The sequence below is a fragment of the Onychostruthus taczanowskii genome, unplaced genomic scaffold, assembly GCF_017590055.1.
Source record: "Onychostruthus taczanowskii isolate IOZ18803 unplaced genomic scaffold, ASM1759005v1 scaffold32, whole genome shotgun sequence".
NCBI lineage: Eukaryota > Metazoa > Chordata > Aves > Passeriformes > Passeridae > Onychostruthus > Onychostruthus taczanowskii.
The window spans coordinates 4,738,179-4,763,732 of NW_024500572.1; the positions used below are offsets into that span (position 1 = coordinate 4,738,179).

General features: G+C 54.5%; 2 protein-coding genes across 4 annotated transcripts; both read right to left on the reverse strand.

The window, feature by feature from the left end:
* Positions 1-432: 432 nt before the first annotated feature.
* TFIP11 (tuftelin interacting protein 11) lies at positions 433-9,146 on the reverse strand. The gene is made up of 12 exons (XM_041410101.1): positions 8,812-9,146; positions 7,902-8,055; positions 7,080-7,236; positions 6,464-6,591; positions 5,835-5,987; positions 4,656-5,165; positions 3,754-3,860; positions 3,352-3,520; positions 2,908-3,151; positions 2,205-2,347; positions 1,588-1,753; positions 433-1,008 (listed from the first exon to the last, which is right to left on the reverse strand). Exons 1-12 carry the CDS (start codon positions 9,006-9,008, stop codon positions 653-655), a joined length of 2,484 nt encoding a protein of 827 aa, XP_041266035.1. The 5' UTR covers positions 9,009-9,146; the 3' UTR covers positions 433-652.
* Positions 9,147-9,291: 145 nt separating this feature from the next.
* On the reverse strand, positions 9,292-25,266 carry TPST2 (tyrosylprotein sulfotransferase 2). Of its 3 annotated transcripts, XM_041410105.1 has the most exons (9): positions 25,229-25,264; positions 21,674-21,750; positions 17,715-17,780; positions 15,216-15,308; positions 13,724-14,626; positions 12,045-12,243; positions 11,310-11,360; positions 11,139-11,187; positions 9,292-9,831 (listed from the first exon to the last, which is right to left on the reverse strand). In XM_041410105.1, exons 5-8 carry the CDS (start codon positions 14,557-14,559, stop codon positions 11,158-11,160), a joined length of 1,116 nt encoding a protein of 371 aa, XP_041266039.1. In that variant the 5' UTR covers positions 14,560-14,626; positions 15,216-15,308; positions 17,715-17,780; positions 21,674-21,750; positions 25,229-25,264; the 3' UTR covers positions 9,292-9,831; positions 11,139-11,157. The 3 variants fall into 3 exon arrangements, with proteins under 3 accessions (XP_041266039.1, XP_041266038.1, XP_041266037.1); XM_041410104.1 differs by lacking the exon at positions 15,216-15,308; XM_041410103.1 differs by lacking the exons at positions 15,216-15,308; positions 21,674-21,750 and having other exon boundaries at positions 25,229-25,266.
* Between the last annotated feature and the right edge of the window lie 288 nt (positions 25,267-25,554).

A 25,554-nucleotide genomic window follows, 5' to 3' on the forward strand; every position in this document is an offset into this window, starting at 1 on the left:
CTGAGATCAGCTCTTGATCAGTCCTGAGAACAACCAGGTTGGCTCCCTCCAGGAAAAAAAAGCCTTAGTGTTCCTTCACCACTGCAGCCCCACAGCAGACAGAGCTGGGACAGGTCCTGGCTGTGTGCAGCAAAGAGGAGCCCATTGTGTGAGGGATGTTGTGGGGACAATAACTCACTGCCAGCACAAGCTGTGACATCTGTCACTAGACTCAGGGGACTCAGCTAGGTCAGCCCTCACTGAGCTGTTGGAGCAGAGAATGTGATCCCTCCTAACCTGCTGGTAAACCTGTCCCAGGTGGCAATTACAAGTGTCAGCGCTGCTTGTTCTCCCTTAGCCTGGCTTCCTGAGTTGGGAAGTCTGGCCCTCCATCCTCTTGCCACTGCCTGAACAGCTCTTCCAATAAAACCATCCTGGCATCCAGCTCCAGTGTCACTATTTACAAACCTGGAACTTTATTCTAAGCGTTACCCAGAAGCTGTTCCTGGCTGGTGACTCAGTCCCCAGCAGGGCCTCACTTGGCCATGTCGATGAGGCTCTGCAGCGAGGTGGGCACCAGCGGGTCTCCCCTTCCCCAGAGACCTCACTTGGCCATTTCAATGAGGCTCTGCAGCGAGGTGGGCACCAGGTGGTCTCCCCTTCCCCAGAGGCCTCACTTGGCCATGTCGATGAGGCTCTGCAGCGAGGTGGGCACCCAGGTCTTCTCCCCTTGCACGAACACCACGCCCCTGTCGATGTAGATGACGATCCTGCCGAAGGTGTAGAGCTGCTTGCCCTCGTGCCTCTTCCCGATGACGGGCATGAAGACGATGTTGTGCTCCTCGGCCTTGGTCTGGATGAGGTCCTTGAAGTTCATGGGCACGGAGCCGGCGGCGGCGCCGATGCCGCGCTGGGCCATGTTCTCGGCCTCGCGCCGCTCCTGCATGGCCTCGTACTGGAAGTCCTTGCGCCGCTCCGTGTGCGTCAGGTACGCGATGTTCTCCCGGGCACCCGGCTGCATGTACCCGCCTGAGGAGAGAACGGGGAGAACACGGTCCTGAGCTGCTGCCAGAGGGAAGCAGCTCCATCCAGGACAGGAATTGGAGGGTGGTGTTCAAGTTTGGGCTCAGAAAGGGAGTTCTCAGTTTTGGAAAGAGGGTGGATTTCCGGTGCTGCTCCCTCAGGCACACCCTTCTCTTTTATTCAATGTAACTCCCAGTGAATTCCCAATTACCACTTTTAGGTAGTAGGGAGAATCATGTGGAAGGGAACTGCTGGTTCCCTTCACCTCACCATAAAGAAAAAAATACCCAATAATGACAGCTTTAGAAGTCAATCCCTAAAGGATGACGTCTGACTGACAGGGCAAGGCTGGAAGAGGATCAGTTGTTCAATGGCTCAGGAAGCCACCAAAATCTGTTTCTGCTTCAGTGCAGTCCAGAACTATTGAGCAGCACCTCAGACATGTTCTTTAAGGACAGAACAAGACAGAGCCCACTGACTTTTACTCATGGGAGTTCCTGCCATGGTGCCAGCAGGGCCATGCCCCAGTCAGCCTCCCAGTGCTGCCAGCCCAGAGCAGCAGAGCCACCCTCACAAGCCACCTACCCACGCTGGAGGACACGGCCCGGTTCATGATGTCAAGGGCTTCGTTGAACTTGTCTTTGATGGAGGGATGTGCCAGCACCTGGTCTGAGAACATGGACTTCCAGCCCAGGTACCACTTGGTGATCTCTTCGTAGTTGGGGCTGTTACTGAGCCAAGAGCAGAGCACCTGCAGAGCAAGGGACAGGTCAAAAGCAGCTCAGGGATGTCTGTGCAGGAGAGGCCTCTGCCACAGAATGCCAGAGTCATTTAACATGGAAAAGACTCCAAGAGTATTGAGTCCAATGTGTGACCAATCACCCCATTATCAACCAGCCCTGAGCACTGAGTGCCACATCCAGGCACTCCTTGGACACCTCCAGGAATGGGAACTCCACCACTTCCCTGGGCAGCCTCCTCCAGTGCCTTTCTTTCCATGAGGAAATTCCTCCTGATGTCCAACCTGAATCTCTCCTGGCATAATTTACCACTTGGTTTATTACTGCCAGTAAAAGCAGGAACTGTTCCAATGACTACTGAGCTGTGAGTGGAAACCAGCCCAGCTCAGCAATTCCTGGACAGGAATCACTAAAACACTCCCCAGTTAACCAAAACTCTTTCCTCAGCCCTCACTGTCTCACCTGCAGCCACTTTGGGAAGAAGTGTTTCTCCAGCAGCCCAACGAGGCTGGAGACAGAAATCATCCCCTCCCAGTCGATCACCCAGTAAAAAGCATCCATGTGCTGCTGGTGAGGGTTGATGATGAGCTCATTCAGACACATTCCTGGGAAAGGAGAGGACAGTTACAAAAGAGCCTCACTCTGTTTTATCAGTGCCCTGATGTCTTTCACTACCAATACACAGAACTTGAGCAGCACCTTTTTGTTATCCTAAAGGACAGTGGGGATCTTTGGCTGATCTTGCCACAAAATGGTGCATTTCCACTTCCAGTTATTACAATTTGCAGCACTTGACTATTTTTTAACAAAACACTTCACTATTTTTTAACCTTCGAGCCTCTTTGCATTACAAAACTCGTGGTGAAACATTAGAACATACCAAGGAATTCAAGAGTAACAGAGAGACATCTTACAGCCTGGTCCTTCCTGACAGTTCTCAGATATTCCTACCAGCTGGAGATGGACGATTTATAAAAAATAAGACAGAAAACCTAGAGAACAACCAGAGTAATTCCTTCTCGTCTTTCTGCCTCTGCACAGGACTGGCAGCAGAACATCAGAGGCAAACTTGGTCTAACCTCACCAACAACAATCTCTGATGTAACACTGGCACCAACATTAGCAAGGGGGAAGGTGCCACTGCCAGCACTGTCTACTGTCTCACCGAGTTTAGGCACGATGTTCTTGACCATGAAAGCCTCCCAGGAGCCAGGAGTGAACACATCCTTCCAGGGCTGAAGGATGAGCTTGGCAGAGGAGTCGCTGGGGTGCCACTTCTGCAGGGCGTTGGCCAGCTTGTTGCGGATGGGCGAGTACAGCGGCTCCAGGCGCGCCTGCATCAGCGGCAGCCAGGGGTGGATCCACGAGTGGATCGGCACCGTGTCCGTCAGAGGATTCCAGCTCTCCACCTTGGGGCACAACAGCAAAGATTAAATAAATCCAGCCACCAGCAGCACGTTTTTTTGAAGCACAAAGAGCTCTGATGCAACCCCCGGCTCCGCAATCCATTGGCAGAGGCTGCATACTGGGAGTGTGTCTGGGAGTTCCAGCTGGAATTCAAACACTGGTTCAGAGCATGGCTTTGCTCTCCCCTGCCCTCTTCTCTCACCTCCTTCTGCAGCTTGGGGAAGATGAGCTGATCCAGAATGTTATCCAGTATCCACACAGGGACAACGTTCACCCAGCTATCCAAGAAATCCACCATGGATCCACAGTTCCTCGGCTGCCACCGCGCCACGATGTTCCTGACATATGGCATCCAGATCTCCCACATCAGTCTGGCAAGAAACCCCAAATAAATCAAAGCGAAGCTCAAAGCTACAGCCTGGGCCTAAATAAGCCAAATGGGAGCTGTTAGTTAAAGCTGCTTCTTTTCTATAGCTGCAAACTGGATTTTAACAGGCCCAACAAGGGAATCCTCAGGAAAAGCTCCCTTGTATCTGCTCTTTTCCATCCCTGAGGAAGCAGCACAGGAAGATGCTGCACAAAGTACAGATCATTTGTTCTTTACCTGTGGAAAGCATCTGTTGACAGGTCTTGCCCACTGTGGGATAACAGCTGATCGTTTTCCAGAAGGTTCTTCCACTTTGCTATGATCTCTGTGCCATATGTACAGTCCTGGGAATGACAAGGCACAAATGGTCCATATCCTTTCCCATTAATTCCAGCTGGGATCTGCACAGAGCAGGCTGAGGGTGTGCTGAGCACAGCCAGCCTTTTCACCTCCTCTCACAGCAAGCCAGGAGCTTGCAGTCCTAATTCCAGAATCCCACAATCACTCAATTTGGAAAAGAACTCCCAGACCACTGAGCCCAACCTGTGACCCCTCCCCACCTTGTCACCAGCCCAGAGCACCGAGTGCTACATCCATCATTTCTTAAATGACTTTTAGTAAAGTCCTGCCAGAGAAAAACCCCACCTTACAGTATTAATACACCTCCAGGGAGAGAATAGGACAGTCTGAACTTTTGGAGGTGTACAGAGAGAGCCACTCTATCCCAGCCTCAATGCCACTGAGAACAGACTGTGCATCTCTGATACCTGACAGATAAACCTCTCCTGCTTTTGCTAAAAAACAACAGCTAGACATTTTTCACCAAATTTTTCATCCCAACACTCATAAAAGGGATTGGTTTTAGCCTAACAAACTCCTAAATTTTTACCCAGCAAATGTCTGAGAGTGGGGACAGTACAGAGTTTCATTTTCTCTCTTTTCTTTTTCTCCAGACTGATCAGGAATTTAGAATCCTAGAATCCCAGACTGGTTTGGATTTGAAGAGACCTTAAAGCTCATCTCATTCCACCCCTTGCCATGGGCAGGGTCACCTCCCACTAGACCACACTTGGGACAAAGTAATAAAGATTACTGGAGCCATCAAGTGAGAACTGCAGATAACTCAAACCAACACACACCTTGAGGGGATCCCAGTTCTTGAAGTATTCCTTCATGAGAGGATAAACTATGGCCACTGCCAGGTCCACCCTGTCTGACATCCTGTACTCCTCGTAGTACTTGTCCTGCAGGGTCTCAAAAATCTTTGCACACTCATCCAGAGTCAGAGGGTTCTCACAGCCCGGCTGCATCCGCCGCTCACACTCCTCCACCATGTCCAGCACCTTGCTGAGGTTGCTGATGGCCTTCTCCTCGTGGGACAGCACCTCAGCCATCTTCTGGATCTCGTGGCTGAGGTTGACCACCATGTCCCTCTCGTACTGCAGCTGCCGGTCGCTCTGGATGATCTCCTGCTCCGTGATGTCGATGAGCAGCTGCAGGTTGTGCTCCAGCTCGGGCAGGGCAAAGCCCTGGGGCTTGGAGTCCTTGCCCAGGGGCTGCTGGGGGCTGTCATCTGGGATGTTGTGCTTGTGGCTGATCTGGCTGTAGCTGTAATAAACCTTCTGCTCCCGGCCCGTCATGTCGATCACCTGCCAGCACACAAAACAAATTCTCTAACAAAAAACTCTCAGCTTCAAAAAAGGAGAAAAGCCCTGAGTCCAAATTGAAGTCTGGAGATTTCCAAGGACCTTAATTACTCCAGGAAGCTGCTCATGTATACTGTATTTGAACAAGGGGATGGCCTCCACAATGGCCTTCTCCAGACACAAGAAGTCAGAACAAATAAGAGACAATCTGGAATCAGAACTGGAAGAATCTCCTCATCTCATCCCAGTTTCACTGAATGATTCTACAAGCAGTGATCTTGCCATTAGTTACTACACTTAGAACTTCTATAATTTTGTAAAGATACTTTAATTTCAGATTAATAATTTTATTGAGTGCACAGCAGACAAATCCCTTACTGTCCCTTTGAGGTAGAAGATTGTTCAAACGATCCCAAAAAGGACAACTGTGCTTACAGAAGTGGGTGAGTGTTTATTATGACAAATGTGAAACAATTAAACTTAAATTGCAATTAATCTTCTACACACACTCACATCCAGAGCTATTACATGGCTCAGGGATGAGCTCCATGAGGCTGCACAGGCAGCTCCTACGACTGGCTTTACTGAGGTTACCAGTGCCTGAAATGTGCTGGTGACACCAAAGAGCCCAAACAGTTCCTCAGGGGTCACCTCTTGGCTTATCAACCTCACCTTGACCTGGGACAGCTCCTTCTGAGGGGCTGCAAGCTGCTTGCTGATCCTGCCCTTGGCTTTCAGCTCTTCCACTGTTTTGTAGCTGTACTTGGGCTTTTTCTTGCCTCCATTCGGGTCCTTCCGCCACTGGCTGAGCTCCTTCTGAAATTCCTGGACAAAAACAGCAGAATTGAGGTGGCTGCTCTTTGTCACACCCCAAATCTGCCTCTTTTTTACAGGAGAATAACCATCAGGTCAATGAGGAATTTGTACAGGAAATAAATGGGAAGTAGAAAAGCTCTTGCCAAACCAGCTTGGATGCCGTGGGGCAGTCACCCACCCTATGGATTAAATGAACAGGATGTTCCTGGTCTTTTTTTTTAATTTAAACAAAAGACAGAGACTATTTATGTGGGGGACCCCTCAAAGGAGGGATTCTAGCAAAGCTACTGAAATAGAGTGAGCCAGAAACAACAAAGAACAATGTAGTGACAAGGAAGATCTGTCTAAAAAAAAAAAATCAACGTGCCCAGTGTTTGGCTTCTTATCTAAAATGAGTCCAAACAGTATTCTCTGACACAGAAATTAAGAAAACTGAATTTTGTACACACAGCAGAGCAGGGAAACAGCAAGAACCCCAGAAATACCTCCTCAGTTTCCTCTTCTGAGTCCACCACAGGAAAGTCCTGCAAGGACTGCGTGGTCCTCTCGGAGCCATAAGCGCCCACAGCACCTTTGCCTTTCCTCTGCTTGGCCTCGATGGGATTGATGATTCCTGGCAGGATGGGAATGGGGTCAGCAGGAGCAGTTTGTGTGCTGGGAGAGAGCTGAACAGCCAGGCTTTCCCTGTGAGCTACAGCTCAGCACCAACACCCTCCCTGGCACTGCCTCCAGCGCCGTGGCACTTCCAACATCACCAATTCCCTGTGAAATCACTTCATCCCAGCACACACCAAACTGCCAAGCACAGCCTTGCTCCCAACCACATTTCACTGCCTGTTTATTCTGCCACGTAACACAGCATCTCCTTTCCCCTGGGATGACCCTCTTTGGAATTTACTGCCTTTCTTCTTGCTCTTTTTCTCTTGTAAATGCCCACAGGTCAGTCTGAACACCCCTGACACTCACCACAGGGCCTGGATCACTGGCAGGAAAACAAGAAGGAAGTTCAAACCACCTGTGGCTGGCAGTTCTTTAAGGAATCCAACCTCTCCCCCAAATTCCCAATTAATAATAATAAACCACCAAACACACTGACAGTACCTTGAGCATTCTTCCCCAGACCCCTTCCAGGGACATATCCCATCTTCTGGAGAAGCTTCTGCCCAATTCCTTTAGTGTGTCTCTCCCAGCTGCCAAAATCCACGAAGGACTTGGAGCCCCCTACGAAGCCTTTCTGGCTGGGCTTGAAATTTCCACCCTGTCAAAAACAAACATGCAAAAACCTGCAGCCCTGAGGCTTCAAATAACCAAGGTGTGCAAAATTCCCCTCAGAAGGTTCTTCCCACACTGCCCAGCTCACTGGAACCTTGCTAGTGCTTCCTGTGGAGATTCCTGAAATTCCTCAGATGGGAAAGGAAAATCCTGAAAAAAACTCTGGCTGACAACCTGACAGTTTTCAGGGTCCACCACCAGATTTAGGTGAAGCTGATTCCTGATTCTTTCTGGTTTTAATTGAAAATAAGGGTTTGAATTTTAATCTATAACATAACAGATTTGTCTGTTCTGTGAAAGCAGAAAAATAAAGTCTCTGAAAGGCAGGAAACCACAGGAATTCTGTTCTTTAAACCTCCATTGACCAAAGGGAATATTGAGAAAAATGAAAGGACTGATTCCCAAGGACACACAGTTATTATATCAATGTACAGTTATACCAATGATTTATTATCCTGACTTATGTTTTATCAATGTATTTGTATCAGTCATACAAAATCCAGAGCAAACACTTCCCTTACTGACACACCTGGGTCTCTGGTTTAATATTCCTCCCTTTTTTAGTGCCCTATTACAGTCTCATTGCCCTCAACCACAGCCAGAGTTTCATGAACATAAAACAGAGCACAGTAAATTTCCTGGAGAACTCACTGTTTTTAACTTCTTGGGCACAAACTCCTTGGGAATCTCCTCCTGCTTCACAGGCTTCTCATCATCATCTGAGTCCTCATCCGAGAGCTCCTCGGCGGCCGCCTTCCTCAGCCCAGCACTCACAAAGCTCACGGGGGCCGAGTAATCCCTGGAGCTGCAAAACCAGAGGGAATTCTGCTCATTCCTGGGGGCTGCTGTGCCTTACACCCCCCAAAAATGGGATAGTAAAGGCTGTCCAGCTGCTTAACCCTGCTTTTGCCAGGCAATCCTCATCCTCCCCCCTGTGAGCACAGGGAAAAATCTCTGCAGGTGAGGGGGTCCCGAGGGCAGGGATGGGCTGCTCGGGGGGGTGTCTGTAGCCATGACATTTTATGAAAAATCCTTTGCTAGGATTTTCCTCCTATTCTAGCTGAGAAGCCTCAGAAAAGAAATGTAAACAATTAACTATCTGATGGCTGTGGAATGTGGTCTGGACATTGTTTACCAACAGGTGCATCTTGGATTAGTTCCTGTGAGTTGTTTCTACTTAATAACCAATCAAAGATGCAGCTGCGTTGGACTCTCTGAGAGTCATGAGCTTTTGTTATCATTCCTCTCCTCTTCTTTCCAGCCTTCTGACTGATCCTTTCTCTCTATGCTTTCAGTATAGTTTTTAGTATAGAATTTTAATATAATATAATATCATAATATAATAAATCAGCCTTCTGAAACATGGAGTCAAGATTCTCATCTCTTCCCACCTCCTGGCACCCTCAAACACAACCACAGGTGTCCACAGCCGGGAAACGCCCAGGGAACGGGGGGGATAATATCCAGGGAACGGGGGGAAGCTCCAGGGAACGGGGGAGCTCCGCAGCCGGGGCAGTTCCTGGGGTCCCTGAGCGGGCCGGGGGTCCCAGCCCAGCCGTACCGTTTCCCTCCGAAGCTGGGCCGCTCCTCGTCCGAGTCGCGCTCGGCCCACACGCCGTAGGTGGCCTCCTCCTTGGTCTGCCGGTGTCGCTGCCGGTGCGGGTTGAATTCGTTCTGCAGGTCCCAGTCCGACACCTCGAAGCTCTCCATCTCCACGCCATCGTCTCCGTCCGTGCCGTACAGGTGTGACATCGACATCGTGGCACGGCCGGGATGCCCCGGCCCGCTCAGGGACCCCAAGCCCCCTGAGGAACTCCTGACCCAGGACCCCGGGCCCGCTCACGGATCCCAGCACCGGTCCCGACCGCGCCGCCACACCGGAAGCGCCCCATTCACTTCCGGTCCGTTTCCAGCAGCGCAAGCCCCGCCCCCAAGCCATAGAGTCGCCAGGAGCGGCGCGGCCGCGCCGGTAGCGTCGCCCTGTGGCCCGGAGGGGTAGAGGGGGCGGAGTCCGCGCGATGAATAATTAAAATATTAAATATCAAATCAACACTTTAATGGTGTCCGACACCGGGTGGGGGGGAGGCATATATTAACTCTGCAATAGCCTCTGCAGGGTCGGGGTAGGGGTAGAGGGGGCACACGCACCACAAAGGCTCTGCAGGGCCAGGGGGGGCTGTTCCTGACCCTGGGCATTTGGAACAGCAGGACCAGGGTGGCTCTTCCCGATCCCAGGAATACGGAACAGCGGGGATGGGAGGGCTGTTCCCCACACCGGGAACGGGGAACAGGTCACGAGACACAAACGCGATGTACGGAGTCCTCCAGCCACGGCACAGGGAATCTCCTCCCGTCCCCCTCAGCCCGGCTTTCCACAGCTGCGTTCCCCACAGAGCGCCGGGACGGGCCGGGGACGTTCCCGCCGTGGAGCACGTTTGGCCTTTGCAAATAAATGCAAATACATTCCTGGAGCGCAGTCATTTGGCAACAGTAGGAGCAAGCAATATGCTTGGAGAACAGATTTCCACGGGCCCACTGCACATTCGTCCTTCTCGGGCAACAACAGGCCGTTGGCAAAGTTCTGGAAGAGACGAAACACAGAACCTCAGAGGCGGGATCCCCTCAGGGGCAGGATCCCCTAAGGAACAGGATCCCCTCAGGGGCAGGATCTCCTCGGGAGCAGGATCCCCTTAGGAACAGGATCCTCTCAGGGACAGGATCTCCTCAGGGGCAGGATCCCTTCAGAAGCAGGATCCCCTCAGGAACAGAATCCCCTCAGGGGCAGGGTCCCCTTGGGAAGAGGATCCCCTTCAGGGGCAGAATCCCTTCAGAAGCAGGATCCCCTTGAGGAAAGATCTCCTCAGGGAAGAGGATCCCCTCAGGGGCAGGATTCCCTTAGGAACAGGATCCCCTTAGGAGCAGGATCCCCTTGGGGAAAGATCTCCTCAGGGAAGAGGATCCCCTCAGGTGAAGGATCCTCTCAGGGGCAGGATCCCTTCAGAAGCAGGATCCCCTCAGGAAGAGGATTCCCTCAGGGAAGGATCTCCTCAGGAACAGAATCCCCTCGGGGGAAGAATCCCCTCAGGAAGACAATCCCCTAAGGAACAGAATCCCTTCAGAAGCAGGATCCCCTAAGGAGCTGAATCTCCTCACATGCAGGATCCCCTCAGGGGCAGGATCTCCTCAGGAGCCGGATCCCCTCAGGAACAGGATCCCCTCAGGCTATCACAGCAATGCCCAACTGCGGATTTAAAGCCCCTACAACACAAAAATTGGCCAGAAAGGAACCAATTCTCAGCCCAGAACAAGGGGACATACAATTCCTGATCTTCCCTCAGTGCTTCTGATCTTTTTCTAGCCCAACCATCTGCTTGTACACAGAAAGTTGCTCTTAAAGGATCAGTTTTAGTACCAAGAATGGTATTTTATGCTTTAGCATGGACGAAGAACATCCAACACATCAACAGTTGTCTCTGGAGCAGCAGCCCAAGGCAGCAGTTTTGTTTTCCATCATGTTTTCCTTTGTTTTCTATCCCCTTCCTCAGGTCCATGGCACGTCTTTGGAGGCAGCTGGGGAGCAGCTCAGCTCATCCATGCATTCCATGTGTCCCTGCTGCCCACAGGGACGGGCTGCAATAACCCTCCCAGGCGGCTGAGTTTCATTTTGCAGCTTTAATCCTGTTCCCAGAGCTCAGGAAAAGAATTCCTTACAAATGGTCCCACACAGCAGCATTGTGTGGGAAGATCTGAGGCGACTGCGAAGGATCCCTGGCACCAGGAGTGTGCCTGGAACCCCAGCTGATCCACAGAAATCACACAAACCAAGTGCTGGTCCTGGAGCAAAGCAGGATTTGCCTAAATCCCAAAATTAAGTAAACAGGGTCTTACCTGGAAATCATTAATTTTCTTAGTGAGAAGATGACGTGTTCTGAGTCACCTGGAGGAGCCCCAAAAGAGAAGGGTCAGCTCTGAGCCAGCATTCCTCAGGGAAGGCAGCAGGGACCAGGTACCCTGGCGTGTCCCAAACACCCAAACCCTCAGGGTACACCCAGCTCTTACCTGCAGGTGACCTTTGAGATTGGCCGGTGTTTTATAATCCCCCTTTAAAACCTGTGGGAAAGAGAACCTGGAGTGACCCCTGGGGCAGTGGAATCCCCTCTGGGTCACTGCTGTCAGCCATTCCCAGCCTTCCCAGGGAAAAGTGCTCTGTCCTGCTCTGGGCCCCTCTTTCCAAAACAGACATGGAGGGGCTGGAGCGTGTCCAGAGAAGGGAACAGAGCCAGGGAACGGGCTGGAGTACCAGGAGCAGCTGAGGGAGCTGGAAAGGGGCTCAGCCTGGAGAAAAGGAGGCTCAGGGGGGACCTTCTGGCTCTGCACAACTCCTGACAGGAGGGGACAGCCTGGGGAGGGTCAGGCTCTGCTCCCAGGGAACAGGGACAGGAGGAGAGGAAACTGCATCAAACTGTGCCAGGGGAGGGTCAGGGTGAACACCAGGAGGAATTTCCTCATGGAAAGGGTGGTCAGGGCTTGGAAGGGGCTGCCCAGGGAAGTTTGGAGTCCCCATCCCTGGAGGTGTCCAAGGAACGTGTTCCATGTGGCACTCAGTGCTCTGCTGGGGATTGGTCACAGGCTGGACTCGATGGCTCTGGGAGGCCTTTCCCAACATGAATGACTCTGGAATTCTGTGATTCTGTTTTCCCTGTGTGAGTCTGTTTCCCCCCTGCTCCATCCCGATCCAGCTCCGGAGGGCTGGGTGAGCCCCTGGCCCGTCCCCTCCGTGGCAGTGCCACTCACTCTGTGCGTGTTGTTGACAACCAGGGGGTCGGGCTGGCCATAGTTGGGGGGGTTGGCGTAGGGGTCGTAGCCGAGCCTGGCGAGCATGGGGGCAATGTGGGCCATGTCCTGCAGCACATCCCCCGGGATGTGCCCGATCCACTTGGACAACGCCTCCATGTTCACCGGCTTGATCACCTGGTCTGTTGACCTCTCTATCCTGGGGAAAACAAAGGAAAAAACAAAACATAAAATGGTTGGATTTCACGCATGTGCTGGGCTCACACACAGCTTGCTGCCACCTCCACAGAGAACCACTGGACAAGGACTTAAATCCCATCCCATCCCATCCCATCCCATCCCATCCCATCCCATCCCATCCCACTCCCTACCATGGGCACGGACACCTTCCACTATCCCAGACTGCTCCAAATCCTGTCCCACCTGGTCTTGAGCACTTCCTTGGATGGGGTAGCCACAGTTTCTGTCCCTCACAGCCCTGCTCTGGGGAAGCAGACCCTGGCAGGGGGTTCCACAGCCCCAGAGGCTGGGTTCTCCTGATTAGAATCATGGAATCATTAAGGCTGGAAAAACCCTCTAAGATCAGTGAGTCCAGCCATTCCCCCAGCACTGCTAGGGCCACCAATGACCCATGTCCCCAGCTGCCACATCCGCACAGCTTTTAGATTTCTTCAGGGATGGTGACTCTACCACTGTTCTGTTCCAATGCTTAACTACCCTTTCAGGGAAGGAATTTGCTGTTTTATCCAACCTAAATCTCCTCTGACACAACTTGAGGCTGCTTCCTCTTTTCCTATCTGGGATCTATCCTGCACAGGAGGGATTTCTCCTGCACTGGGACAGGGGGTTTCACCAGGACACCTCTGCTTATCAGAGGAAAACAATGTAAGACGTGTGGGCTGTAACACAGATACACCAGGTGACCCCAATGAATATTCAAAACCTGATCTAAGCAACCTGGACCAATTTACTCTAAGCAAACAGGGAAGTAGAGCTGGCTGCTCTCCCAGGGTATCCTGGAAAACTGGAGCAGCTGCACATCCCCCCGTGGCTCCTGTGCCCTCACCACCAGGGCACCAGCAACTGAGACAGACTGGATAATTCCCTTACACGGCTGATTAAATTTTGCTAAGCCTGACTTAAGCCTCCATTTAGAAAAGAAACAGCATTAAAAGAGGAAAAGAAAGTGGGAGAAGACAAACACCCCCTACACACGGAGAGGGCAGGAGGGAGTGCTGGGTGTGCCTCCACTGAGCAGGTATTGCTTTTATTCTGCAATACCAACCCCAGACCTGGCAGCTGAACTGCAGTTCATCATCATTAGCAGCACAACTAATCACACCAAGGAGGCATCTGAGGACGGGTGGAGAAAGAGGCATTAAAGAGCTCACGTTTCAGAGCAAGCAATTCTTTGCAAATTAGAGACTGAAATAATTTCTGCAGTGTCAAGAGAGATTAAACAGTCACCTGCTCCCGAAATCCTTGCTTGACAAGCTGTTCTGCGGAGTACAACAGATTGGGAGCATTAAAGCCATCTCTTACTCAGGAACACAAACCCCACTGCAGTACAATGTGCTGTCCCTCCTCCCCAAAACCACACACAAACACCAGCAAAGCGGCTCTGTCCCATTTTAGCCTGCTTTGTGCAGTGAAAAGCTGAGGAAAGAGCCGAGACTCACTTGGAAAGGGACACCCCACCGGGCTTCCCGATGAGCTCCTCGTGGTGCAGCACCGTGTCGCTCCAGGAGATGTCCAGGAACCTCATGATGTTGTGCATGGACTGCTCGGGGTGCAGCACCAGCTGCTCGTAGTAGACGGGCAGGCAGCGGGCGCGGCCGATCTCCAGGCACTGGGAATACATCACCTCGATGGCCTTGTTCCACTTGGTCAGGCAGTCCCGGTAGCTGTTCAGGTCGAAGCCGGCGATCGTCACCTTGCGCGTGATCATGGAGTGCACCGAGGCGCGCCCGTCCCGCACCATCAGCAGGAACTTGGAGTTGGGGAACAGCCGGGACAGGTACACCGAGGACTTGAGCGTGAAGGGGTCCTTGTTGCACAGGTACCTGGCGGGCTCGCCGTGCTTGGCGATCACCTCCAGGATGAAGGCCTGCATGGCCGCGTCCAGCACCTGGTCCGTCACCCCCGCCTCGTCCAGGCGCATCTTCTCGCGGCCGGACTTGGACCAGGCCTGGCGCATGGCCAGCACGCGGGGGATGATGCGGGTCTCCTCCCCGCAGCGCACCTCGGGGTGGGCGTCCAGCATGGCCCTCATCAGCGTGGTGCCGCTGCGGGGGACGCCGCCGATGAAGATCAGGGGCATGTCCTTGCTGTAGCGGTACTCCACGTGGTTGGCGTCCACCATCACCAGCTCCTCGTTCTCCGGCCTCATCAGCCTGTGCCTCCTCTCGCTCAGGACCTGCTGGCACTCCAGGACCTGCTGCCCGAGGTGCAGGGTCACCATCAGGGCCGCCACCGAGCCCACCAGCAGCAGCACCCTGCGCGTGGTGACCCGCATCCTGCTCTCCTGGGCACAGGCTGGGGGCTTCAGCTCTCTGCTAGCGAGTGTCCAACCCCACGGGCATCTGCAAGAGAACAGCACTGTCAGAGCAGCGATGGGATGCTGACACCATCCCAGATTTCGTCACCTCCTTCACTTATCAGCACCTCCTTCATTTATCAGCACCTCCCAGGCTTGGTGCCCTACACCCAGCAGGTAATTAAAGTCTGCCTCAGTGCACACCCAAAGAGAGAATTTCTGCATTGTGCTGTCAGAAGCACAGGTTTACAGCTAGAGCAAAGCTCCAGGAACGTTTTGGAGAGGAGGAGCACTGTATACTCAGGGACTCCTTAAAACAAAATCTTTACAGAGAGCCTGCTCCATCCCAGATGAAGCCCAGACCCAAGCTGAGGTTATGCCTCCCAAACCCAAGTCAGCACTCCAGCACTGATCACCTCCCAGCCACCTGCATCCTCCCTATGTTTTGTTTAGTTTAACCATGCGGTCACAGGGGAGGGGGAAGCTGAAATAAGAGAAAAACAAAAGCCTTTCATGCCAGCTTTAAGAGTCTGAGTCAGGAGAAACCGTTAGAATGAAACACTGAGAGATTCAACCATCTGAGAGCGAACAGCCACACGCAGCGTTCACCACCCTGCCCTGCCTCGGGAACTGACCTGACGGAGAAATCCGTGAAACTTCATCTGGCACTGAGACTTTTCGGGGTTTTCCACGGCTCGGCAGGACATCCAGCAGGAAGGCTGCAGCCTCTGCAAGTGCCCAGCTCAGCTGCGTGCCCGGAGGGACTCCCGGGAATGCTGGCACTGCTTCCCGCCCCCTCCCCCAGTCCGCCCCAGTTGCAGGTTTTGCAATCCTCCCCTGGGCTCACCCCGGGATTTCCAGTTCTTTGTGATTATGTGGCTGGGGCAGGAACTGAATGGAGTGGAAGGAACGGGCCGTCCATGGATTCTGTTTTGCTGACAGGCCAAAGAGCTGCTCCAGAAAATCGTTTTGCCCCCCACAACGAAGGAATACATTGTGCAGCAGCCCATGCGAAGCAGGGAGCAGGCAGGAGAGAGCCTGGAGCTGGACAGCTTTCCTGCTCCTCCTGCCAGGCACTTAAGGACTCGCTCTGCTCCCCCTTCCAGTCCCTGACATCCCACTCCACCATCCTGGACTCCACCCACTGGCTTTTATCCACCCCTCTCTGCCAGCCCAGGGATGCCCTCCCACATCCCAGCAGCACAGCATCACCACTAAAAGTATTTTTGTGGCTCCTTACTCCCTGGTCCACCCTAACCAGCTGCTTGCTAACATACCTGAAGCTAAACAGCCTCAACTGCATCCCCAGGTATGAGATAAAGTGGGTGGATTTGTTGGGATGTAGATCAGAGGGACACCCAACAGCTCTGGCATTTTTGCAGCAACAAGCAGAGTCAGAGCCATTAACAAGACAAGTGCTGCTGCTTCCTGCTCTCTTCATCTGTTTCTGTCATGTAAATATATTCAAATATTCACCCCAAAATAATTGCAAATGCCACAAGGCCCATCTCAATGGCAGAGGAGCAGGCAGGATTTAGGGCCAACTGGAATAATTAGGGCAATGCAGACCAAGACAGGCTAATTAGCAGCAAAGGCTGCATCATGAAAGGAGGCTGGAGCACAGAAGTGCTCTGTTCTCCAGGAGAACCAGCTGACAGGGAGCAGTTCCCACCGAGATGCTCCAGCAGCTCTGGAGGGAACAAAGGGACTCTCATATTGTGTTCGATGGGGCTGCCAGCTGTGCCAGGGGAGGTTCAGGTTGGACATCAGGGGGAATTTCCTCATGGAAAGAGAGTTCAGGCCTTGGGAGGGGCTGCCCAGGGAGGTGGTGGAGTCTCCATCCCTGGAGGTGTCCATGGAATGCCTGGATGTGGCACTCAGTGCTCTGAGCTGGTGACAAGGTGGGGACTGGGCACAGGTTGGACTAAGGCTGGATGGTCTGGGAGGGTTTTTCCAACCTGAATGATCCTGGGATTCTGGGTGTCTCTGGAGACTACCCTGCCTGTCCAGCAGGCAGGGACTGAGCCCTCACTGCTCCTGCCCAACGCCACCAATATGGGAAGCTCTCACTCTTGTGTGGGGAGTGAGAAAGGCAGGTGCCCACAGGAGCATGGCCTCTCCCCACTGCTGAGCTCTGGATTCTGGCTCTGCCCCTGCACAGCAGCCCCTGGGCCTGGGAGGGCTGGAATGGGACAAACCTCTCCGTTGGGATCACCCTGGGATCACCCCAATGTGCTGGGAGGGCTGAACAACACCCAGAGCGTGTCTGGCCGCGGGCCGGGACAACCACAAACGGCCCAGCTGGTTCTCAGCTCTTTTGTGCAATTCTCCACCGAGAATTTCCTAAAATTTATGGGCCTCATTAGTCTGTGAGGGAAGACGGATGGGTCATTTCCTCCCCAGCAGACACTGTGCTGGAATCAGGGTGTAATTAGGTGCAGGGCTGTCTGAGCAGAGACAGCCCTTCCAGAGACAACACCCTTTCAGATGCCCAAGCTGACTCTGAGAGCTTTCCATTCCAGCAGGAGTTAGGGAGCTCTCAGAGGCTACTCTGGCAGGGAATGGTGACATGGGAGCAGAAAGCAAAGTGTCAGCAGCAATCCAGGGCTTGAAGCCCCTGAGTGCAGCTCAGACACGGCAGGACAGGGATGTGACACATGGCCAGGGGCTCTGATCATGGCCAGCATCAGGGGACTAAGGCTGGTTCCAAGGATAAAGCTGTGGAGCAGCCATGTTCTCGCAGTTTTGTGTTCCCCTTGGGATGCCTTTTGCAGCTGCAGTGTGCCTGGAGCTCTGGGCTTTGTGGTTTTCAAAACCCTAACCCTAGGTGTAACCCTAACCCTACACAGTAAAAGCAGTAAAAGCAGCCTTGTAAGGCTGGTGTGGGCGAGGATGGGAACCAGTGGGGATGTGACAGCAGAGTGACAAGGTCCTACAGGCAGTAAGTCTTCCCTATTCCCATGCTGATGGGACTTGAGCATGAGCAAGGCTGACACTGTGTTGTGCCAGCTTGTGAAAGCAACACAGGATCAATGGGGCAGCAGTGGTGGTGTGGACAGATGTGCAACATCATCAGACAGATGTGCAGCAGCCACCCAGCATCCCAGGGCAGCCTCACATCCAGCTGCTCTTACCTTTTCCCTGTACGGCCATTGTGCTGCTAGTTGAGCTTCATGGTGAACCCGTGGCCACCAAAACACCTGATGGGGAAGAGAAGCCACAGTGTTGATTTGTTTATTTAGCATATGCATCTGCTCTCCTCCTTAGCATCTTCCCTCCTCCCCACAGCCTCCTCTGAGCCCCAGGGAAAGGTGTTCCCACGCATCTGCTCTCCTCCTCAGCACCTTCCCCTCCTCCCCACAGCCTCCTCTGAGCCCCAGGGAAAGGTGTTCCTGCTGGAGCTGGTGGCCCCAGCTGATGGTCAGCGCCGGCAGCTGGACTTGGCACACCTGCCCTGAGACACCAGCACTGTTCACAGGGCACAGCCAAGCCAAGACACACAGAGAGAAGCAGCAGGGCAGCTGCTCTTTCAGGAAATGCAGCCTCCTGGAAGGAAGAGGCCTCAGGGGGACCCGAGCAGCCTGGATGTTTAAAGCCCAGGGGATGACAATCCAGCTGGGCACAATTCCAGCAAACACCGACCAGCACAACAGTCTTAACCAGAGGAAGGAGCTCCAGACTCGCCTGCTGGAAATGCTGAAATCGGGCACATATCAGACAATGACCAGAGCCTCCAAATCAGTGACAGTGAAAGGAGACAGAGCCCAGAGGACCTGCAGGCCTGGCAGGACCTCCTGGCTCCATCCCAAGGAACAAAGCTCTCTCCAGTCTCACCACCTGCCAAGGCAGCAGCACCAGCCCTGCACAGCATGGAAATCCGTCCAGGTTGGGAACCAAACCTTGGACACTGGGTTTCCCACAAGGACTGCTCCATGCCAGGGAGCCCAGCAGCCCAGCAGTCCTCCTGCAAGCACAGAGCATCCTGGGGACAGTCTGTGACACGGAGCTGCAGCAGAGCACCCTGAGGGGCCAGGACCTGGCGGATCACCAGATGTCACTCTGCTCCCAGGATCACAGCATGGACATGGGACCATCATGGGGTCACTGCTGCTGGGACATTCCCAGTCAGCTCCCTGTGGCTGTGTAGCAGGTCCTGGCCTCGCAGGATGTTCCTGAGAACATTTCCAGTAGTGACACTAATGGCTATTCCAGTCTCCTCTCCTGCCATCGAGTGTCACCGGTCCCTCCGCCTCAGCACTAAGGAGAAAACAGAGGGAAACTCCACCCATCAGGAGCTCTACAAGGCCTTATCCGCAGCGCAAGCGCTTCCCTGTGAGGCTTCCTGCTCAGCCTGGCCTCCATGGACTGCAGGATTCCAGCGCCAGATCAAGCTGCAGCTCCACAAAGCAACACCCACATCCCTGGATGTGCTTCTGCAGTGCCCCGAGCACTGAGGGGCAGGGACAGAGGTGGTTCAACAGCCCACCCGACTCACCCCGCTCCGGAAACAGCTCCAGCTCCTGCCCGGGCACAGATACACGGACAGACACACAGACACGCACTTGTTTGTGACTTCCTTCCTGAAGCTGTGCAGGGCGTCACCACCAGCTGGGCTCCAACAGCTCTGACCGAAACCCCGACCAAAACCCTTGGGTCAAACCCCTGACCTTGGCACCTGCGCTGGGAACGGGTAAAAACCACCCCCGGAACAGCCCAGAGCCGGCACAGCACCCTCAGCAGTGAGGAAACACCATTTGTTAAAGCGTTACAAACAACCACAGAAACAGTTTCTACGAGAAGCCCCATATCACCAAAAGCTGCATTTTTCTTTAAACCATTCCCAGAAATGAATGTCATCAAGTGCAGCCTCCCCAAAACACGTAGGTGTGGCCTGGAAAATTTGAGCTCAATTTGTTGGTGCTTAATAAAGGGATGAGGATCTGCAGGCACCCTTGTGGCGGAACAGCAGCAGAAACTGTGGTCAGCAAGAAATGTCCCAACATATCCAACTCGCATCTTTACAAATCAGCAATATTTAATTACTGAATTGATAGTCTCCAGTTCATTTACAAAAATAAACACAGCTTGCCTGAGGGCCACTGCTTCATCCCAACCTGAGCTCAGTCCAACGCTGGCACTGCTGACGGCAGCTCTGCTCCTCCTGGATGCTCCTGCTGGCAAATTGTACAGCACATTTCCAAACACTTCCCAAGTATCTCTCTCAGCAGGACTGGAATGCAGCGAGCATGCAGCGTGGGGCATGGAGATGGGGCCAGCCCCAATCTCCACCAGGAGCACACAGAGGCACCACGGGGGTGGCTGTGGTCACTGAGTGCAGCGTCAGCCCTGTTGCACAACCGCAGCTCGTGCTCCTCCACCCCAGCACTGCACAGACCGGGATTGATCCCACGGGACACTGGGAACAGAGTCCAACCCACCCACCCCAGTGGTGGGACAGGAGCTCTGCACCCACCTCTGCTGCAGGTGTGCCATGGCCCTGAGCCTTGGAGAGAAGATATGAAAATTAAGCTGCAGCACTCAAAAAAACCCCACAACAAAAAAGAAGCTGCTGTCAGCCACCACGTGGCAAGAGCGGCACCGCTGAGAGCAGGACGGGTTTGGTGACTAAAACTGAAGCTGCACTGCAGGTCATGAACCCAGGCATCCACTGGAACAGAGGCCAACTCCAGTGAAAACACACCCAATCCCAAGAAAAACACCTGGGATCTGGAGCACTTTGGAGTTCTGTGTCCCTTGGAAAATCCCCAAACAGCACTGTGGTTTACACTTGCACCACCACCATCATCCCAGGGAAAAATAACAGTCAAAAGAGTTCAGAGATGAGTGTTCAAGCAGCCACCTCAGCATCCAAACCACACAGAGGCTGCTCCAGCTGCATCTTAGCACCCAACAGGCTCAGGGGGCAAAGGGGAATTTATTCTCACTGCTGAGTACTTAGAAAAATAAACCAGCAGAACCTGCTGCCCCAAGGATTAAGGCAGCGTGTGCCAGATTCAAACACTTTCTGGCTCAGAAGAGCCTGCAAGGTGAGAGCCCTGAGCCACACCAATCATTCCAGCCGAGCATCCCAAAGAGCCCAGCCAGGGATAGGGGCACTGTGTGCCAGCCAGCTCCAACAGGCTCTAAATCACATCAGCAGAGAATCCACAGACATTTCACAGCACAGACTGTTGGTTTATCACCTCAAGGCTGTTATGATTAGCAAAACATTTTATTATCCTGCTCAGTGGTACAGTGTTCCTCAAACAATACAAATCCCACCAATTTACAGTAAGTCCCCTCCACCCATCCCTCATTCCAAGCACGGCGACGGCATTTTATCATCGGGAGATGGAAACCTCAGCATTCACCCTGCCAACCTCGCAGGGACACGGCCTTCAGCTCAGAGTGGCAGATTAATTATGGAATGCCCAAGGGGGAAGCTGCTGGCAGGACACAGGGATGGAGGCACCTACCCACTCCCCAGCACCTGGCACCGTGTGCCCGCACCGCAGCAAGGCTCAGGCACGTCAGACACGCTGGTGCTGAAATGGGACACGAGCTCTGCACTTCAGAGGGAGCTCCTGACTTTTAATTAACCCACAGAGCTTCACCCTTCCTTAATTACTCTGCAGTTGCTGCCTCAGGGGGACAAAGGCAAAGCCAGCACAGGTCCACTGATGGTGACACTCCCACGCTGGTTCCCCTTGTGCCCTGACCAGTGACTCCATTGTCCTGCTGGAGGAAGGAGCTCTGGGAAAGCACTGAGCTCTCCCCCAGCTCCTCTTGCCCAGGGAAGCAGTGGCTGCCCCATTTCTGAAGTGCCCAAGGCCAGGCTGGATGGAGCTCTGAGCAACCCAGTCTAGTGGAAGGCATCCCTGCCCATGGAAGGGGGGTGGAACTAGAAGACCTTTAAGATCCCTTCTAACCCAAACCATTCCATGATTCTGAGATGATTCCATGATTCCTCTCCACAACTCTGATCAGGTCCCTCCAACTCTCAGCCCTCATCCAGGGTATGTCTTGGGGATCCCCATGGGAGAGGGGTACGGGGTGAGGGGAACCGAGGTTTGCAACCACCCTGTTCACTCACCACGTTTGATGCAAACACAGCTCTTCCCTCACAAAACTGCACAAATATTCCCTTGCAGGAATGTGGGTGGTCAGAGCCTGCCATACAACAGGGAGGAAGAGAAGTCAGAGGAACTGCTAGAAAAAACACCAAGTATCTTCAAAAAATATTTTCCCAGTCCACACGCCAAACCCTAAGTCTCAACAAGCTCCATTCTTGCACGCACAAAGATCAGGATCTGCAAATAAAAAATTGTTTCTGCAAGACAAACCCCAAAACCTCAAATTTGCTTAAGAAACAAAATCAAAGTGTTTTATTTCCCCATGCAGCATCAGCAGCAGCCCTGGAAGCACTGCCTGAGGGCAGGGCAGGGCAGGGCAGGGCAGCAAGGATGGAGGTGCCACTGCTCACCCTGCAGGCAGGAAGGGGAGAGGGAACATTGCTCCCCATCTTCCCCAGCTCCTCTGCTCATTCTTGTCCTGTTTCTTGCAGCTCCCTCAGGAACAGAGTCCTGAACACAGACCAGCCCCAGAATCTCCAGCAGTGCGCAGCCATGCTCAGCACAATGGATGCCATAAAGACAAGCATGTGGCGTCTCCACAAAGCCAGAAACTTTGGGAAGCACCAGCACCCACTTCAGCAATGTGTGTTTGTGGCCTCCCACTCCCAGCCCCAGCGAGGACGGGCAGTGACCACCCCCAAGCCCTGGCACGGGTGAAGCCCTTGTGAAACCACCGGTGGAAGAAACGGAACCGGGTCCTTCCGAGCCTGCGCTGGCGCTGCCTCATCAGCCAAAGCAGCCTGCACAGCACATCCGAGCGCCTTCCTGTCTGCAGAGCCCAGCTGGAGCCCTGCTCCTCCTCTGCTGCCACTTGCATCTGCAAACGCTGAGCCACCAAGGCCTGTGCCCATGCCCTGAGTGCCACCCAGCCACGCTGGCTCACGGCCAGCTGAGCACAGCTGCCCGAGGGGGGATGGCTGCTTTCCCACCCTCCTTGCAGCTCAGCCACTGCTGGCAACAGCTGCTCGCACCACAGGATCCCTCCCAGCACCGAGCAGGAGTGCTGGAAAACCTTCCCCTGTCCCAGCCTGCAGTTTCAGAGCCAACATGCCCGTGGTCATTCCTCCGTGGAGAAGCACCTGCATGCTTCAGCCCCTTCAGAGCCCCCAGTCTCAGTCTGGGGTCACTGCCTGGGAATGCACAGTGGGAAGCAGCCGCTTGCTTCACTTCCGAGTGCTGTGTGTTGAGCAACCCCCGCTGCTTCTCTTGTTTGATGTCCCTGCGAGGGGACAAGGGGCTCCTGTGGCAGCCTTGGCCACCCTCCTGCCTGCACCCACACCGTGAGGCACCACAGCACGGACTGGGGACCAAAAGGGGGCAAAAAGGCATTATTCACCTTGAGAGAGGAAATCTTTGAGAGAATTCCTGCAGGAATTCTGGAGGCAGACGGGGCATTAAAGGCTTGGAAAACAGAGTGAACCAAAGCAGGCAGCCAGCACCAAGGCAAGCTTCTCCCGGGTTCTGTGTGCCCACTGCTTGTGGAATCTGGAGGGAAACGTGCTCGGCCAAGGCATGAAGCTGAGGTTCCTTAAGGCATCACAAATTCATCACAAGGCACATCTGCACAGTGCCAAATAAAACCACCTGCTGGGGGTTTGTTTTCTCTCTCCAAAAATCTTCTTGACAGTCCCCGCATTTTAACAGCGCTCCTGCCATCCCACACATCCCCAAAGGCTCAGCGTACCCGTAATGCCAACTGCCTTTGGAAAAATCTCCTTAAAATAGCGACAGAAATTACTAATACACTTTGTAAAACCTCCAGGCAGAGTACAGCGATGGCATGAGCCTGCCCATGCTGGTGAGCCCACCAGTGTTCTACAGAAACCCCAGGCCTCAGCCTGCCACATCCCCCCACAGTGAAGCCCCCCAGTACCAGATGCTGGGGAGGACTCACACAGTGCCCAGTTCAGCTGCTGTCCCCCAAATTCCAGTCTGCCCCCCTCGTGTGACTCCACAGACCCTGGGCTCCCCTCGGGCTCTGCAGCACAGCTGCTCCTGTGGCACCACATGCAGCAGCCTCGGGGCACCAGCTGCCACTGCACGCGATGGCACACCCCGCTCGCAGGCGCCCGCGTTGGCACTTGACAGCTCCCCACGAGCACCCCGCAGCATCCCCACAAAACACATGGCAAATCTGGAAACCTGTTGGCACCAATCATTCGGATCTCCCCACTCACCGTTGCTCGGTGCCTGAGCAGGAGGGAGCAGCAGAGCTGTGCCCAGGGGGGACTCCCCTCCCGAAACAGAGTCCAAGCAGCCGGCGGGGCCTGGCAGAGGGAGGTGTCTGAAGGGGTTTCAAACTGTGAGATGACTTTTGGACAGAGCCTGAGCATGCAAACAAACACAGAGAGGGACAGAGCAAAGGCCTCTGTGATGCAAACCATCCCCTGCCTGCCCAGGAGGGCAGCCCAGCTCATGCTGCTGACTCCAGTGCCAGCACCTCCAGCCATGAGTCCCAAGGAACTCGAGCTGGACAAAGTGTGGGTCTCACATCCCTGCCACACAGGGCACAGTAACAGATGGGCACTGCCAGGAGAGTGCCAGTGCTTTGCGTGGGCTGCAAGGTGCCAACACAGTTGCTCAGGAGCCCGTTTGCACCTCCTGCCAAGGGACCCACATCCCACAGCCACCCTGACCTCGGTGCTGCCAACACCTCTCAAACCTCAGCAGGGGCTGATGCTGCCCAAGACTCGCAGGTGCAGCCTCTCACTGGGCACCCACCCTGCCCAGGCCACCAGGCTCATCCTGGTATAGGAGGGCAGTCCCAGCTCTGGCTGAGCTCTGGACACCTGGACAGATGGACAGCCCCAACCCAGGGGTGCCACTGTGTACAGCAGTGCTCAGGTTACGGGGACACAGCTTGGTGCTGGTCTGCCAGAGGGTGCCACGGGAGTGGGGAGAGGGGATCGTGAGCCAAGGAGCAGAATGAGAGGATAAAGGTACGAGGAGAACCCTGCACTGAACACCTTGCCCCACCTGCCGTGCATCCTGCACTGTGTTCTGTGCACTGAGCGTCCTGTGGGCACCTCAGCACACCCTGCACTGAACTAAGCACTGAGCATCCTGTCCTGGGCACCCAGTGCTACTCTGAGCACTCTGCACTGAGCATCCTGTCCTGGGCACCCAGCGCTACTCGGAGCACTCTGCACCGAGCACCGAGGACTGCTCTGTGTCCGCAGCACCGCACACCCAGCACCGCTCTGTGTCCGCAGCACCGTTCCGATCACGCATCACCTCCCGGTGTCCCCAGCACCGCGCACCGCGCATCCCCCGCACTGCGCACCGAGCATCCCCCGCCGCTCCGCTCCCCGTTCGCTTCGCCCGCGCCACCCACCGAGCCCCGAGCCGGTACCAGGCACCGCCCGCCGGTACCAGGCAGCGCCCGCCGCGCAGCCCGGCCGCTGTCACTTGCCAGCCGGCGCGGCTGGGGTGACAAACGGCAGGGGCACACGCGGTACCCGCAGGGGCCGGGCCGGGTCGCTCCCCCCGCCGCCCCCGGTACCCCCCGCACTCACCGGGGCCGCCGCCGGCCCGGAGCGGCGCGAGACGCGGCGCCCGCCGCTCCGCGCGTGCGCCGCGCGCGCCGGGCGCCGGGCGGCACCGGGGGACCGAGCCCGGGACCGAGCCCGAGCCCGGGACCGAGCCCGAGCCCGCGTCCCTGCCCGTCCCCGTGCCGGTGCTGTTGCCCGTGCCGGTACCGGCCGTGGCCCCGCAGCCGTCCCCGCGGGCTGCCGGGAGCGCTCCGCACCGCGCTGCCGCGGCCTCACCGTTATCCCCGGTCCCCGCCCCGGTGCCCGTGCTGCCTGTGTGCAGCGCCCTGCCGTCACTGCTATAGCTGTAA

Bases quoted from the DNA above. Each gene is read 5' to 3' on its own strand.
- TFIP11 (XM_041410101.1), bottom strand. From the start codon at position 9,008: ATGTCGATGTCACACCTGTACGGCACGGACGGAGACGATGGCGTGGAG. The intron at 3,152-3,351 runs GTGAGAGAAGAG...TTGTGCCCCAAG, and splicing joins TCCCCAAGCTGCAGAAGGAG to GTGGAGAGCTGGAATCCTCT. The intron at 1,754-2,204 runs GTGAGACAGTGA...CTTGCTCTGCAG, and splicing joins TCTTCCCAAAGTGGCTGCAG to GTGCTCTGCTCTTGGCTCAG.
- TPST2 (XM_041410103.1), bottom strand. From the start codon at position 14,559: ATGCGGGTCACCACGCGCAGGGTGCTGCTGCTGGTGGGCTCGGTGGCG. The intron at 12,244-13,723 runs GTGAGTCTCGGC...TGTTTTCCCCAG, and splicing joins GGTGGGGTGTCCCTTTCCAA to GATAGAGAGGTCAACAGACC. The intron at 11,361-12,044 runs GTGAGTGGCACT...TCTTTCCCACAG, and splicing joins TTGTCAACAACACGCACAGA to GTTTTAAAGGGGGATTATAA.